This window comes from Bactrocera neohumeralis, unplaced genomic scaffold (assembly GCF_024586455.1).
Source record: "Bactrocera neohumeralis isolate Rockhampton unplaced genomic scaffold, APGP_CSIRO_Bneo_wtdbg2-racon-allhic-juicebox.fasta_v2 cluster11, whole genome shotgun sequence".
NCBI classification, from domain to species: Eukaryota; Metazoa; Arthropoda; class Insecta; order Diptera; family Tephritidae; genus Bactrocera; species Bactrocera neohumeralis.
Window position 1 is genome coordinate 16,633,447 of NW_026089624.1, and position 17,260 is coordinate 16,650,706.

The 17,260-nt window shown below is 39.2% G+C and overlaps 2 protein-coding genes across 2 annotated transcripts; one reads left to right on the forward strand and one right to left on the reverse strand.

Moving 5' to 3' along the window:
* Positions 1-1,476: 1,476 nt before the first annotated feature.
* Positions 1,477-4,465, reverse strand: LOC126766137 (uncharacterized). The gene is made up of 4 exons (XM_050483997.1): positions 3,291-4,465; positions 2,434-3,015; positions 2,081-2,364; positions 1,477-1,959 (listed from the first exon to the last, which is right to left on the reverse strand). Exons 1-4 carry the CDS (start codon positions 3,769-3,771, stop codon positions 1,816-1,818), a joined length of 1,491 nt encoding a protein of 496 aa, XP_050339954.1. The 5' UTR covers positions 3,772-4,465; the 3' UTR covers positions 1,477-1,815.
* A 9,512-nt stretch (positions 4,466-13,977) lies between these two features.
* On the forward strand, positions 13,978-15,193 carry LOC126766026 (uncharacterized). Its single transcript, XM_050483732.1, has 2 exons — positions 13,978-14,180; positions 14,407-15,193. Exons 1-2 carry the CDS (start codon positions 13,978-13,980, stop codon positions 15,191-15,193), a joined length of 990 nt encoding a protein of 329 aa, XP_050339689.1.
* The last annotated feature ends 2,067 nt before the right edge of the window (positions 15,194-17,260 follow it).

Below are 17,260 nucleotides of genomic sequence, written 5' to 3' on the forward strand. Positions count from 1 at the left end.
ACTTTCCGGGTTTCCTTTGGTGTTAAAGCCATCGCAGTCCTACCTTTGTAGTTCTTACCGTAGGAGGCACTCGTTTTCACATAATGATCAGCAACATTTGGACTTCGACCAATCTTTTTGGCAATTTGGCGATTCGAAAGTCCTTCAGAGGTCAATATATCAATTTGTCCTTTTTCTCGCTCTGATAAACTTTTCCGATTTCCAATTTTATTCGAATATACAAGTTTACGACTTAACACAATGAATGCTTAAAAAAAATATTTAGTTTCACACCTTTATTGCGCAAATGATGTAAGCAAACTAAGTGCCTCTATTCAAGTGAACCAATAAATCAAGCAGAATATTGCAGCTGCCGAACTTTTACCGCTACGAAATACCGTTAGCTGAAATAATATTTCGATGTGTTTGTATTTTTAAACCAGTACAGTCTTAGCTTGAGTTAGCAGAAAACTATTTGTTGAAAGATCAAATATAGAAACTTTAATCAACATTTTCTTTCACAAAAATTGTTGCCTCTAATCAAGTGAACCAGACTGTATATGTTTGCACTTTAAGGTGGGCCAAAAAAAAAATTTTATTTTTTTTTTCTTAGTTACCATGAAAATCTCGTCCGACATGACTAAAAACAAGTTCTGGTAAAATCTTAGCTCTTAATATTAATATTAAGAGGTGCCTCATCGACATTTTCGATTTCCCATATAAATTACACAGGAAATTTTGCTTTTTTTGTTTGGATTTTTAATGTACACAAACAAATAATCGGTAAGCGATAATCAACACTTATTCTTATAGGAAATTTAACGATCTACAAAAATGGTCTAGAACATTTTTTTGCTGAGTCAACTCATTCGAAGTTATTCGTAGTTAAAGTCCAACAAAAAATTATAAAAAATAATCTCCTCAATTTTTCATCTTATATTACAAATTGATGGCTAAGAAACATAATAAATCATATTTTTCGTAAAACTTATCGAGTGTTTAGCGATGTAACCATAGAATTTTCACAAAATATCGATAATCGTTTAATAAAATTAATTTTTTAAGTACTTATTTTACCATTTTTCAGTAATTTTTCGATTGCAACACAACTTTTTATTTCATATTTCTTAGATATTCATTATATCAAAATAAAACTAAAATCTTTTTCTTACAATCGGGAAATTTTTGTCGGTGATTTTTAACAACTTGCAAAAAATATTGCAATTGTTCTTCATTTTTGGTAAGACATTTGTTGTACTCCTCTATTAAAGCAACACCTCTTTCTGCTACATCATTGACCACGCTGAGACTCTTAAAAAATTCCTGATTCTCTTGATAGCTTTCATCCTGTGACCAAGATTCCACATTTTTGTCAATGAAGTCAGTAGGTAAATCGAATGTTTGAAATATAGTCATTGACTTTTTCGAAATAAAGTCACTCAGATCTAGTGATAAGAATTGGTCTGAATTTCCTGGTTCAATTTAAATTTTTTTTTTGATTAGTGTTTATTTCTTTTTTATTCAAAGCTTGAATCATTTTCTGTTTAATGGGTAGAGGCACATTATCATCAAAAAGAGAAATAATGGCCAACTGTTCACTCAAATACCACAGGTGATTTATCATTTTTGAACAAGCTGCTGTTGATACGGAGCTGTTCACAGTTTTATACTCAACTAAGTCTTGCATGAAGGTCAGGTCATTGTATGGTGCCAGAATCGCAGATGGAGCAGTGTACCAAGCTTTTAAATAAATTTTAACGAGAAAAATACAAACTTCACGTAAGCCATTGAATTCTCGCGCTGTTAGTTTAAATTCTTCTCTAAAGAGAAAAATTTTTAACGAATAAATGGCTTTCGCCATCCAACGAGCATGATGAACTGGACCTGGATATTTAAACGTAAAGTTCGGTTTTGGCTTTTCTCCCAAAAAATCAGCGATAGCTCCAGAAGTTCTTTATAGTCATCTCTTGGTTGACAAACCTGTAAAGTAGACATACAAATTTCAATTTAAATTGTCTTGTTGAGTGAAGAAACTCTGATATGTTCATCAAGAACACATTGCGTTTATAATTTGTATAAAGTCTAATTTATGAATTCGTACCCGTAAATTTTCTTCAATCAAGGTTACTAATGTTTGTTTGCTATTTGATAATACTTCATTAACAGTACTATCGTCCATTCCAACCTTGAAATTGGATTTATTGAGATTATCCCAATTATTCTTAAACCTAGAAAAGGACTGAACGTTTGGGCCTGAAGTGGTTGGCCAATACACCTCAAACACTCCTTTCAAAACAAGCTCAAAGATATGACGGCGACAAGGTAAATGGATCAACTCTTGATTCAAAGCTTTTTCTAATTCAGCACAAGTCCCTTGATGAATTCCTAAAAATTAAAACAAACATATAATATTTGTTATTGAAATAATTAGCTTAAATCTAATTGATAACTGACCTGTATTGATAGCTGCTGTGTCAAAACACATCCCTTTGACATATGAACTAACACCCCACTGCTTGAGAGTTTCCAGAATGGCAACTGCTTGATCACTGGCACTTCCTGACTTCAGCTTCGGCACTCCCAACAATTGTTCAGTACCACATGATGTCAAAATAATTGGAAGTCTATCTACAGTATCAGTTCCCGTGATATCGGTTAAAAGCTTCCCGTCCCAGTGCACAATATAATTAGCTTCAAGCTTCAACCCATCTTTTAACCCCTCTGCAATTTCTTTACGTAAAACATTACGACTGCGCTGAATAGTCTTATAGCTGATATTTACAGTTTTTAAATCAACTCCAACGCTCTTCAGAGTTGCAGAAATAATATACATAGCATTCCTACTAGAAACGTTTGAACGATCTAATGCAGCAACCAATTCTGGTGTCATTACTTTAATTTTGGGAACAAAAGGGGGAGTTAATTCATTTTCATAGTCTGATACTGATTTTGAGGTTAAGCTTACTGATGATTGAGATGCTATTATATCAGATTCTTGCTTGGTAATAGGAAGTTCAGTATCTCTTACCGGCTGTACTGCAATTGAAAATTTGATTATATTTATGAACAAATAAAAATGCTTTAATATGTTAGTAAGTTATTGCCAATTTCAAGAAAAATAAAATAAAATAGTCGAAATTGAAAATAAATCAAATTCGGTTACATTTAGTTTTATTTATTGATATTTTATAGTTGACAATATTTTCTAATAAGGTAATAAATTAATTTTACAATACATTTATCATTCATAAAAATCAATTAATGAATTATAAAATTTGATTATTAAGCATCATTTTATATAGAATACTTACTTATTTCTTCAACAACCATCTCTTCCACTTGAGTATTTGGTTGTAAATCTAAATTAATGATTCCCCTTCGATTCGAACTTTTTTGTCCCGCTAGAAAAATTTTTTTGTCACGATCTAGAGAGTCAACGCTTTTCGAATCCTTAATATCAAAGAGTTCAGTCAACTTCTTTTGAAAACGAGACTGGTTATTTACTTGAGCTGCTGAATCATATCTATTTTGATTTTTCTGTACACTTTTCCACTTAGAATGTAAACTTCGCAACTTTTTTACAGCGTTTTGTCTCCTGCAAATTGGTAACCCCGCAGAATGCCATTGCTTTTCAACTTTTATTACGGTATTCACCAAACTTTTGTTAATTGTTTCCATCAATACAACATGATGATAAAAAAACACAGACATAACCTCTTTAACGGTAGGCAACTTACGGCCAAATACGTTCGGGTTGGGAGCACCAATTAAGTAAATCGGTTTGCAGCTCATTTTTAGATACCAGCAAAAACTTGCAATATTAATTTCACTTTACTGTTATTAAATACAATAATCAGATACGAATCAAAACGGCTCAAGATATCAGACAGTAATAGCGCAAATAGCGAAGACCCGTGGCCTGTGTCAGCTGATACGACCTATCTTATGGGCGCGTAATGTAAGTGAACAGCGAAAAATGCCGTAGGACGCAAGGTTGCCAATCTCGATATTCTGTAGTAATTGTAAAAGTTGTCTTCAATATGTTTGAAGTTTTCTTAAAATAACTAAAAATCAGCGTCGAATGCTATTATTTATAAATATGTAAACTATTTTTAATAGTTTGTTTTCAGTTTTGATATTTTATATTATGAAAAATTGTAATTGAAAACTTAGATGTGCACAAAACTATATATGCGTACTGAGCAGTGGCAACATTGTTCAAATGAAAACAAAAAAATATGGCGGATTTCTCTAGGCAAAGGAAGGAGGGGAGTAGCGGTTTTGGCTATTCCTGCTAAAAACAAAGTTGGAGAGATTGACGTAAGCTTGAATAATATTTACTTATATTGCCATATAGGTGTCGCTAAGATCGATATGTACTATACAATAATAATAATACAAAAATAGTAATGAAAATGAACAATTAAGTTCAGCATGAAAAGATTGCATGAATTTCTTTTATGAATTATTTATATATATATTTTATAATGAGATAAATCGAAAAAATATGATTTATTATGTTTCTTAGCCATCAATTTGTAATATAAGATGAAAAATTGAGGAGATTATTTTTTATAATTTTTTGTTGGACTTTAACTACGAATAACTTCGAATGAGTTGACTCAGCAAAAAAATGTTCCAGACCATTTTTGTAGATCGTTAAATTTCCTATAAGAATAAGTGTTGATTATCGCTTACCGATTATTTGTTTGTGTACATTAAAAATCCAAACAAAAAAAAGCAAAATTTCCTGTGTAATTTATATGGGAAATCGAAAATGTCGATGAGGCACCTCTTAATATTAATATTAAGAGCTAAGATTTTACCAGAACTTGTTTTTAGTCATGTCGGACGAGATTTTCATGGTAACTAAGAAAAAAAAATAAAATTTTTTTATCTTATGGGCTAGTGAGAGCTCGAGCAGAGATCACTGCACTTTGTACATGCATATGTATATATGTATGTATGTATTATGCTTTTATATGCAAACCTGCTTGTTTTTGACGGTCAAAGAACAAGGGGTATTGCCAGATGGATGCCAATGTGGACTTTGAAGCGATATTTATGTAATGTGGTGAATTTTATTTAACCCGCGTAATTTGTTGGTTTTCCAACATAGCGCAGGTATTTTTGCCGTCTGCGCTTATGCTTACGGCTTTTATATAGATGTATAGTATGTGTAAATGTATGTGTAAATATTCAAATTTGTATGCACTTGTTTTTGTAGGTACTTATGTTTTGTGCAACTGAGAGCTCGTTGAAGAGATCAATGCGCTATTTACATAAGCATGGACGAATTGTTTGTGGGTTTATGAGTATGTATTTCTTAAGCAATTGAGAGCTCGTTAGAGAGATCAATTTGCTTTTTGTACGCAATCCTGCTTGTTTTTGTTTGTCAAACAACAAGAGGTATTGCGGGCTAATGTTGGCTTTGAAAATGCAATATGCGTGTGCATATGACCAAATTTGTATCGAATTTATGTTTAAAAATTATGTGAACTTTCAATAATTTAATAGTACTCAGTGTAGGGTAAAATTGTAGGCAGATTCTATGCCGTATAATTAAATGTACAAATATATGTATGTATGTTCGCTCTGAGAGAAAAGCGCAAAGCGAAGTGGGTAAAGTGCAGGTATATTCCAGAATGCACTTTGTATGTTATTTGTTAATTTGTTATGTTTATTATGTACTTTGTTTTTGTTGTTGATATAACATACTTGTATATTAAAAATATGCATAGAGATAAAAGGCAATTTCATATATGTATGTATGTATGTTTGTAAGACTGTTTTTGTTTTTTGATTGCTTTTTATGTTATACTTTTAATTTTTGCCTTTGCTTACTAATTTTAAGCAATCCTGCTTATTACTTGATTAAGTATAAGAGGTATTGCCAGATACTAGTGCAAGTTAATTATTGAATATTTATTTGGATGGATTGTTTATTGTGTTTGGAATACACGAACGTAAGCATACTTATATAGGCAATCAATTTAATACTTATTATGAGCAATTATGTATATACACATATGTATATACTGTAATATCAGTCATACATATTAGCATAATTGTATATTAAATTAAGGTGAACATAATACGCTCACTTGGTACTCCGTATATGCATGTACATATGTTGCCTTAATGACTTCTTCTTGGTTTGTTTCCCGTCCTGTGCTCCCTCCTGGCTGGCTACCTCCTTGTACTGTTGTTTTGTTGTATGTATGTATATTGGTGTTAATGTTCGCGCCCGTTTGTTTGTTTTATTGGTGCTTTAGTTTTTCGCGCCCGATTGTGTGGATTTTTGTTTCTTTATTTATGTTTTGGTTTTAGGTTTCGCGCGTTTGTGTTTTTTTGTTTTTTTTTTTGTTTGCTGGAACTGTTTTAGTGTGTATGTACGAATGTATGTAATATTTTGAATGTACTGCACTGCACTTTCTTTTGTTTCTTGTTTTTTTTTGTTTCTAATAAATAATAATGTTGGTTTTTTTATTTGTTCTGCTTGTTCACTGCACTGTTTTGTTTTTGTACTGCACACTTTTATTTGGTTGTTTTTTTTTTGTTCGCCACTGGACTTTACCGCACTGCACTGTTTTTCGTTTTGTTTTATTTTTGTAGTATGTTGAAATGGTGATGTTGTAGTATTTGTGTGCGTGTGATGTGGAATGTAATGATGATGTGGTGTGTAGGTAAGGTATGATGGTGAATGATGAGGTGGTGTATATAATGTATGTGGTGTGGTAGTGTAAGGTTGTGAGGGGGGTATGTATGTATGTATGTATGTACGAATGTATGTAATATTTTGAATGTACTGCACTGCACTTTCTTTTGTTTCTTGTTTTTTTTTTGTTTCTAATAAATAATAATGTTGGTTTTTTTATTTGTTCTGCTTGTTCACTGCACTGTTTTGTTTTTGTACTGCACACTTTTATTTGGTTGTTTTTTTTTTGTTCGCCACTGGACTTTACCGCACTGCACTGTTTTTCGTTTTGTTTTATTTTTGTGGTATGTTGAAATGGTGATGTTGTAGTATTTGTGTGCGTGTGATGTGGAATGTAATGATGATGTGGTGTGTAGGTAAGGTATGATAATGTATGTGGTGTGGTAGTGTAAGGTTGTGAGGGGGGTCTGAGACTCATTTAACCAATAAGATCAATAAATTCTGATAGGAAATCTTTATTAATTTTTTAAAAATTATCTAAGAATATGTCCCAAAGTTATCGATGGGAATTTGAAATATTATCGAAGCTAGAAGGGAAATAGTGGCCGAGCTTCTAGCATATATACATATGTATGAGCGCTTAGGCAAAAAGCGAAAACTTTGAAGCGTGATTTCTCGGTTTTTCATTTTTACGATTATTCTTAATTGGCGGGCAGGATAGAAAAAAACTAAACGTCGTACGGAATTAGGGCAAAGTTTATTATCATTGGCATAAAATTATCTTCTATTTAAACTAAAAAAAATATTAAGAAAATTCAAGTTTTAACATATTTTTAAACAGCATAAAGTAAATTTTTTTGGTCCAAAGCCACTATTTATTCAATTTAAAAAAAAATTTAAATTTTACACTTTTTTTGGAATTATCTTAGTTTAACTAAAAGATAAATTATTAAAAAATATGAATCTCTTTGAATTTTTTGTTTCCGATAGAAATTGCGGCCTGCATCCTGCCCGCCGTCCGAAAAATGTACATGCTAGAAGCATCGGGCAATTGCTTCCCAAAGGCAGAACATCAAATATTTCGTATCCAAAAAATTTGTGAAAGATGTTCAATTATATAACTATAAAGTCTAGAAATTTCGCTTGAATCAATTATTTTTTTCCCTCCCAAAAAAATCTTCAAAAAAATCGATTTTTTGAAGCCTCGAAAGCAGGCTCTCCCCTTAACACTTGCCATTGTCCGCGATCTTCACTGTTCGGCGACACTAGAGAAATGAGATTTTGTGCGCAGACAACGCCATACACGATACACATGTTCGCGCACCGATCGTAAAAAATCAAACATTTTCGCGAACATGGATCGGTACGCAAACAAGCCCATACACGATAATCCGCAAACGCACACATACCGATCGAACGCACTTGTGTGCTCGTGTATGGGCTCTATTAGGAACTAATTTAGGATTATTTCCTATCGTACTTGATGCCATAAACGGATCACCAAAAAAAACACGTCACGTCACTAACTCTGCACTAACTCATTTCATGTACGTATGAATGTATGTACATATGCTATATGTATAATGGAAATTCCATCGACTACATACATACAACAAATGTATGTATTTATGTATGTATGTACGTACTCGATGGAATTTCCATTGTTTACGCTTCGAAAATTTGTAACATGCGCACATTTTCAATTTTTGCTTCATTTTTTGCTACACATTATTCAAATTAGTCCAGCAGAGCATTGTTGTTTTTTGCTGTACTCATAGATTTACTCGCAGATTTACTTATAGTTTAACCAAAGTTTCATTTCAATTCAAACAATCAACGCAGCGCTAAGAACTGACATGATACGATTGCAACCGAAGCCAGCCATACGTTTACACGATCGTGATTGCCGAAGAACAGATTGTTCGTGTTGCATCAGGTCAGTTGACGCTGGCGGCTACACGAATTGATTAACAATGTTGTCTATGCTGAATTGATTTGATTGTGTTTTTGGCACGACTGTTTGTTCTGATTTTATCATACTCGTTGCAGCTCTCTGGTACACACATATCCAAATATGTATGTTCAGTGCATTGATAAATGATAAAATAACTATTTGAATTTCTGAATGCATACATAATCATATCTGCATGTGCAAATACATCAGCAAATACATAAGCAATGTGATCGAAGATGTACATATATACAGTTACGGACAATAAAATAAAATCAAAGGTATTACTTTGAAACAACGGCAAAATTTTTTTGAAATTTTTCAATTATGTAGTAACTTTTCTGTATAATAACAAAGGCAATAATATGTACTTTTAAAAAAGAGGAAAAGATAGCGTTGTCGAGTTTTACAGTTAACAGTAATTTAAAAAGTGTAAATAGCGTGCCTCGTGCTTAGTGACAAAATAATAGAATCAATAGCGAAATGGTTTCAAAAACGAAAAATATTGAATTTAAAAAGCGTAATAAGTAGTTATATTAACTTAATTTGATCTGTGGAATGAATAATTGTATCAATTATGAATTTATTTAAAAAAATGGGTCGAGCAACTCATTGTTCAGAGAAGAATAGATTGTGCGTCCAAAATTTGCAAGGAATGGGTCACGCGTAAAAGCAAATTGCAAACATATGGAATATGGCTCAAACATTTGTATTTGATGCCTTAAAATTTCCTAAATAAGGTTGAAAAAATAGGCCGACCAGAAAAAAGTGACTGCGGAAGTCGTTCGAAATATTGCCATTCAGTAAGAATTATGTGCAAACATTTCTTTAAGAACAGTAAGAAGACGACTTGTGGAGAAAAATTGCTTTGGCACATGGTCCCAAAAGGTGAAAATGCTGAGAAAACTGCATAGATGCAATCGTATTCATTTTGCAAAACGACACATTAATTAGGATGGAGCTGAAAATTAAAAAAAAAATGGTTCGACATTTTATGGTCTCAATGCAAAATTAATATGATAGGAAATGATAGTTGGGGCGTGAGTCCGACGTCCAAAAAATAAAGAAATGTACGTCCGTTACACGACTAGGTCCTTCAAACCCCGTGGCGGCAATATAATGGATTAAGATTGTTGCTCATATTGTGGTGTGGGTCCCATTTTCGCCTTGCATTTTGGCAATTCTAACAAGAGAGCGACCCGAAACATACTTCGGGTCTTGCAAAAAATGGTTTTCAGATCATGGTGCTAGTGTTATGGCTTGGCCAGAGTAATCACCAGATCTGAATCTCATTAAAAACTTACGGAAAATTGTTAAGGAAAATGTAGCACCCCCAATCTGGCAACTTTTCTCGTGTACAGCTGTACTTTCGTGCTCTAAGAAATTTGTTTAATTTATATAATACTAGAGCACCCGTCCATGCTTCACTGTGGCTGATACATAGATAATACTACTATTACCATCTATATGATTTCTATTAGTTGGATTATAACTACTAGTTAATGAGATATAGCATTTTTGTAAAGCAACTTGTATTAGTTTACAAAAAAATGGATCATAAAGCATTTCGGTTGTTAATAAAGCATTGCTTTTCGGGGGAAAATACTGTTGAATTTGGGCTCAGGGAAATGCACCGTAGAAAATATATTTGCTAAGCTGGAAACAGGCGAATTGAGCACCGAGGACAAAGATGCTCCAAAGATTCGAAAGCAATGCGCAAAGTGGGTGCCTCGCAAGTTCATAATCCAATAAAAACAACGAATAACTGATTCTGAGAAGTATTTGAGCCCTCTGTAATAAAACCGAATTCTTGCGTCGGTGTGTGTCGACTGTCATTCTAGTGAACTGCACATGATGAACCGGTTCTTAGGCCTGGAAAGACGAAAAAGTCGGATGGAAAGGTTATGACATCAGTCTTTTCGTATGCATGTTGTATAATACATACTCAAGGACTGATTACTGAGCCCGTTATAATCCATTGCACCGCGTATTTGGTTGCAGTTCTTTTCTACTATTACAAGTACATAGCAATTGAATTATTTTTGAAGAAAAATCTGTATAAAATTGTAAGCATATATTCAAATGATTCCTACAAACATGAATTTTGAACAAATGCTTATGATTTGAAACATAAATTTTGTATTTACGAGTTGTATTAAATTTTGACATAAAGAGATAAAAAGGTATCCTATGTCCTGTAACGTGGCTTTTACCACCTTACAATAATTTACGTCAACTTCGCTCCACAGTACATCATGTACCCTCACCATACCACCATACGTACTAAACTTCACCGCATTGACTACGCACCCAACTCACCTCACTACGATGATGAAAGCTGCTAGAGCTTTCCACCATACGTACTAACGCACCATACGCATACAACTTACCTCGCTACGGTGACGAAAGCTGCGCTATGCTGCTATAAAAGCAAGCACTTTACACCAAATGCGATCATTTGCTCCAGCTCGCCGAACCGGACGGTCGCCCAGCATCGCGTAGGAAAGTAGCAGTAAGCAGGAGTAAGTGCAAGTAGAAGTAGATATTTCGCAGGCATTGCGCAGAAAAGGCATCACACTTCGGTGTGATGCCAGTGCTCGCAATGACTCTGCCGTAGAAGTGTAGTGCATACCGTAGAGGGTTCTTCGCAGGCATTGCGCAGAAAAGGCATCACACTTCGGTGTGATGCCAGTGCTCGCAATGACTGCCATAGAATGGGGTACTTCGCAGGCATTGCGCAGAAAAGGCATCACGCTTTGGTGATGCCAGTGCTCGCAATGACTCTGCCGTAGAATGGGGTTCTTCGCAGGCATTGCGCAGAAAAGGCATCACACTTCGGTGTGATGCCAGTGCTCGCAATGACTGCCATAGAATGGGGTACTTCGCAGGCATTGCGCAGAAAAGGCATCACGCTTTGGTGATGCCAGTGCTCGCAATGACTCTGCCGTAGAATGGGATACTTCGCAGGCATTGCGTAGAAAAGGCATCACTCTTTGGTGATGCCAGTGCTCGCAATGACTCTGCCGTTTTGTTAGGCAGGTGTCGGTACGCGAAAAGGCTCGACCGTTACTATGAGGGGCACAGCTGCGCTGCTTCGAACAGCGTCAGTACCACTGCTTACGTACCGTAGGGCACCGTTATTAAAAACTAACGTGACTAACAGGCGACACGTAAGTGGAGTACAGTTTTAGTTGATAGCTGGAGGCCAACGAAGACGGTTGGCGATTAATAAAATCTCTCCTACACAGAGGAACCCGTCGTATACATCACTGTGCCAGTCACAACAAGCGTCAACGCCTGGCTCATAAATTCCGTTCATTTTCATCATCGTGCCAGGTTCAACAAGCGTCAACTCCTGACTCATCAAGCCCGTTCATTGTCATCACCGTGCCAGTCGCAACAAGCGTCAACGCCTGGCTCATAAATTCCGTTCATTGTCATCACCGTGCCAGTCGCAACAAGCGTCAACGCCTGGCTCATAAATTCCGTTCATTTTCATCATCGTGCCAGGTTCAACAAGCGTCAACGCCTGACTCATCAAGCCCGTTCATTGTCATCACCGTGCCAGTCGCAACAAGCGTCAACGCCTGGCTCATAAATTCCGTTCATTTTCATCATCGTGCCAGGTTCAACAAGCGTCAACGCCTGACTCATAAATTCCGGTCATTTTCTATTATCGGGCCAGGTTCAACAAGCGTTAACGCCGGACTCATCGATCCCGTTCATTTTCATCACCGTGCCAGTCGCAACAAGCGTCAACGCCTGGCTCATCAATTCCGTTCGTTTTCATCACCGTGCCAGCTTCAACAAGCGTCAACGCCTGGCTCATCAAACTCGCTCGTTTTCATCACGCTGGTCTGGCTGTCCGCATAAGTAGTGGGGGTGTGGATATAACTTTACGAGGATAAAACTCGTCTCTTTTTTGCTAAGGGTTCGTGGGTCCCAAGGCTGACCCTGGAGCGGCTGAGCATACCTCAGCTATGGACGAAACCCCATTACAAATGGCGCCCGAGCAGGGACCTGACTTCGTGAGTGACAGTGAAAAACATGAAACAGTCACCAACGCTCATGAATCAGGTTCGCCGCGCCCCCCACACAATCACAAGCATCGCAGTACTCCAGCGAATAGGGCTCTAACGCTGGAAACGGACACGACCAGTTGGATTTACTGGCTGAAGAAGGACCGATTAATCACCGAGTGCAGACGACACCACATCGCCGTCGAAGGGCGCACCGTAGCAGATCTCCGTAGCGAGCTGAGCGCCTGCATCCGTGCAAAGCGCCACAATAAATCCACGGAGGATCTGGTAAAAGCTTTGGAAAGGGAAATGAAGGAGGAAGATAACGCCACCATACTCGTTCCAACCACCACAGTGAGAATCCCCAGCTAAGCGATAGCAACACGTGACATCACACTGGCTGCAAAATTGCCAGATTTGGAGGTTATGAACTCCGTGCGGCGATGGAACATACGCTACAGCGGTCGCGAAAATTTACACGACTTTCTAGAGCGATGCGAAGAACTAGCCGAATGCTACTCTATAGCAAACAACCAGCTTCTTGCCACGATGCCGGAAATTCTGCAGGACAAAGCGCTGCAATGGTTTCGTGTAAAACGCAACACCATCAACACGTGGGACGACTTTCGTTACGAGGCTGAACGGTTCTTTTCACCGAAACGTCACCTCGCACATCTGGAAGAAACCATCCATCAGCGCAAGCAATTTCCCAGAGAGAAGGCAAATGATTATGTGCTGGCTATCCAAACGCTTATTCGCCAACACCCGAAACTTCGCGATGAAGATCACACCGAGCGTATATACGACGGTCTAAGGGTGGAATATCGCTTATATGTCCGTCGGAGCGATTTCAACAGCGTAGACGAACTACTCGAATTAACGGAAGACTACGAATTGTTAAGAAGCGAGGAGGCCAGGCAAGCAAGAAACACCAATCACTGTTTGACGGCGGTAAGTACTAAGTATTGCTGCGAGAAAGTTTGTTGGCGATGTAAGCAGCCGGGACACCGAAGGCACCAATGTCGCAACCAGCAGCGAATATTTTGCTCTCGCTGTGGACGCGACGGAATCATGTCTCGAGACTGCAATTGTCCTACACATGCGACCGATGCGAGCTACTCCGTCCAAACCCAGTACAATAGCACTCAAAGCAACGATTCCGCACCCAGAAGGGAAACAAGATGGCCGTTATTATTTGCCCATTACTGTCGCAGGCATGCAGATAGAAGCTCTGGTGGACACCGGAGCCACGCTCACATATATCGGTAAAGAACTTCAACGTCATCTAGATAAACACCAAATTAAAGCCAGACGCCAGACCCGTCGCATTCAGCTAGCTAACCAGACGTACATATATACCTAGCACGAAAATGTATCCTGTTACAATAGAGCTGGGTAACAAGTCTACGCGACTACTTGTATCAGCTCTACCGACGCTTTCGGAACATGTCATCTTAGGCATGGATTTCTTAAGGAAGCGAGACCTGACTATCACCATCGATGGCCAACCTCTAACCGCTACACGCCTAAGCACACCGGCACCCACCGATCATCTTGCTATGCTAACCGAGAGGTAACTTAACGCATAAACGAAATGATAAACACGATCCTAGTTTGCTCATCTCTTTCCAGATAAACGAAATGAAACACGGAGTCAGCGAAATGCCACACGCATCGGGCCGCCATACCAAGCGCCAACCACAACCACCAGATGAGCCTCAAAAGCCACAACCACCACCGGAAGCATGACTTCGTGTGCACACAAATGCAACCGAGGTGCACCCGTTGCACGCAATAAGCGTAGACGTCACCGGATCAGCCGCCCGAACTCGCCCGAGGGCATCCAAGCAGCCCCAGGAGCACAGCGGCAGCAAACAGCAACCGCGGCCGGACATAAAACCAGCCGAACTAGAAGCATTGCCGCGGCAGACGCCGCTCAGCACGAACGCCCGTAAAATACCAACCACCAGACGAGTCCCAGCTGCATGTGAAGGAAATCGCGAAGCCTGTGCTACGACAGGACTGCGCGCCGCCCAAACCTCGACACACCCCGTAGGCAGAACAAATGCTCAGGTGACGCTCTCAGCAGATCGAAGCGAAGTGACGGCTGCAGCTTCAATCCGACTCGTCCAGCGAGGCACTGCAGCGAGTACCGCCACGGCCGAAGCCAGCATTAATAAGCAACTTGTAAGGAATGCGCACGAGATACCAGCAAACACAGCGACTGCCAGTGTTAACGCATGCTCGAACGACGATGGGGCGTCTGCCCCAGCAATTGACAAGACCAACGTCGAGACGACGCCGCCTCACCCAAAAGCGACGCCAACCCCGACGACGACCCGGCCTCCAACTGCCGAGATCAGCGCACAACCGGCCACGCCTGACACATCGCACCAAGAAGTGACACCGGTGACCGAAATCCCAGGGTTCCTGGAAGGGCTGGTAATGACACGACAGCACTTTATCAAGCGCTCCAAGCGAACGCTATTCTTCCGGGGCCGACGTCTAGCCCTACAGAAGCTAGAAGGCGACCGGGTTCTGGTGCGATACGGCGAGGACAGATGCGTGCTTCATTTATACGAGTAACACCTCAGAGCAGCCGTTATAATTAAGTCATTAGCTTTAATTACCATAGTTATTTATGCATTTATACGATTACATTAAATGGGTGTCACTAGTTGTAAGCTATAAGACCTAAGACGCCTTGTACTATAGGTTAAGAAATACTATTAAATAAAGGTTTCCACACCCGCTCCCCGTTCACAGCACACGCCAACTAGGACAGCCAGCCAGCCTCCAGCCGAACCATCGTGGGAGATCTCCTCCCACCGGCCGCCAGCGAAGTATCATTGTCCGAAGTGAGGGGGGGACTGTAACGTGGCTTTTACCACCTTACAATAATTTACGTCAACTTCGCTCCACAGTACATCATGTACCCTCACCATACCACCATACGTACTAAACTTCACCGCATTGACTAGGTATGCTGCTATAAAAGCAAGCACTTTACACCAAATGCGATCATTTGCTCCAGCTCGCCGAACCGGACGGTCGCCCAGCATCGCGTAGGAAAGTAGCAGTAAGCAGGGGTAAGTGAAAGTAGAAGTAGATATTTCACAGGCATTGCGCAGAAAAGGCATCACACTTCTGTGTGATGCCAGTGCTCGCAATGACTGCCATAGAATGGGGTACTTCGCAGGCATTGCGCAGAAAAGGCATCACGCTTTGGTGACGCCAGTGCTCGCAATGACTCTGCCGTAGAATGGGGTTCTTCGCAGGCATTGTGCAGAAAGGCATCACACTTCGGTGATGCCAGTGCTCGCAATGACTCTGCCGTTTTGTTAGGCAGGTATCGGTACGCGCAAAGGCTCGACCGTTACTATGAGGGGCACAGATGCGCTGCTTCGAACAGCGTCAGTACCACTGCTTACGTACCGTAGGGCAGCGTTATTAAAAACTAACGTGACTAACAGGCGACACGTAAGTGGAGTACAGTTTTAGTTGATAGCTGGAGGCCAACGAAGACGGTTGGCGATTAATAAAATCTCTCCTACACAGAGGAGCCCGTCGTTTACATCACCGTGCCAGTCACAACAAGCGTCAACGCCTGGCTCATAAATTCCGTTCATTTTCATCATCGTGCCAGGTTCAACAAGCGTCAACGCCTGACTCATCGAGCCCGTTCATTGTCATCACCGTGCCAGTCGCAACAAGCGTCAACGCCTGGCTCATAAATTCCGTTCATTGTCATGACCGTGCCAGTCGCAACAAGCGTCAACGCCTGGCTCATAAATTCCGTTTATTTTCATCATCGTGCCAGGTTCAACAAGCGTCAACGCCTGACTCATCAAGCCCGTTCATTTTCATCACCGTGCCAGTCGCAACAAGCGTCAACGCCTGGCTCATCGATCCCGTTTATTTTCATCACCGTGCCAGTCGCAACAAGCGTCAACGCCTGGCTCACCAATTCCGTTCGTTTTCATCACCGTGCCAGCTTCAACAAGCGTCAACGCCTGGCTCATCAATCTCGCTCGTTTTCATCACGCTGGTCTGGCTGTCCGCATAAGGAGTGGGGGTGTGGATATAACTTTACGAGGATAAAACTCGTCTCTTTTTTGCTAAGGGTTCGTGGGTCTCAAGGCTGACCCTGGAGCGGCTGAGCATACCTCAGCTATGGACGAAACCCCATTGCAGTCCTTACCATGGTTCTAAGCTACCTCCCTACCAATTTTCAGCCAAATCGGTTTAGCTGTCTTGAGTTATAAATGGTGTAACTAACAACAACTTTCTTTTATATAATTATATAGATGTAAACAAAAAAAAATATGCATAATGTTACAGAAATATTTTAGAAAATATCGAATTAAGATTAAAGAAAGAAAAAACATTAATATTGTTTGCGACGAAACTATAATAAGACCCTTCTTAAATAAAAAATATTTCAAACAAGCACACGCTTGTGATCGGTCAACTTGTACCATATGACAGCTAAATGCTATAGTAGTCTGATCTGAAGAATTTCTTCAGAAAGTCTACCGTTACCTTAAACCATAATTCAAAAATTAAACACATTGTGTACACTTTTAGTAGCAGGAATATTTTTAGTATACAGATGATTATAAGCAATAGCAGTCTAATAGTATTAGATGGCGC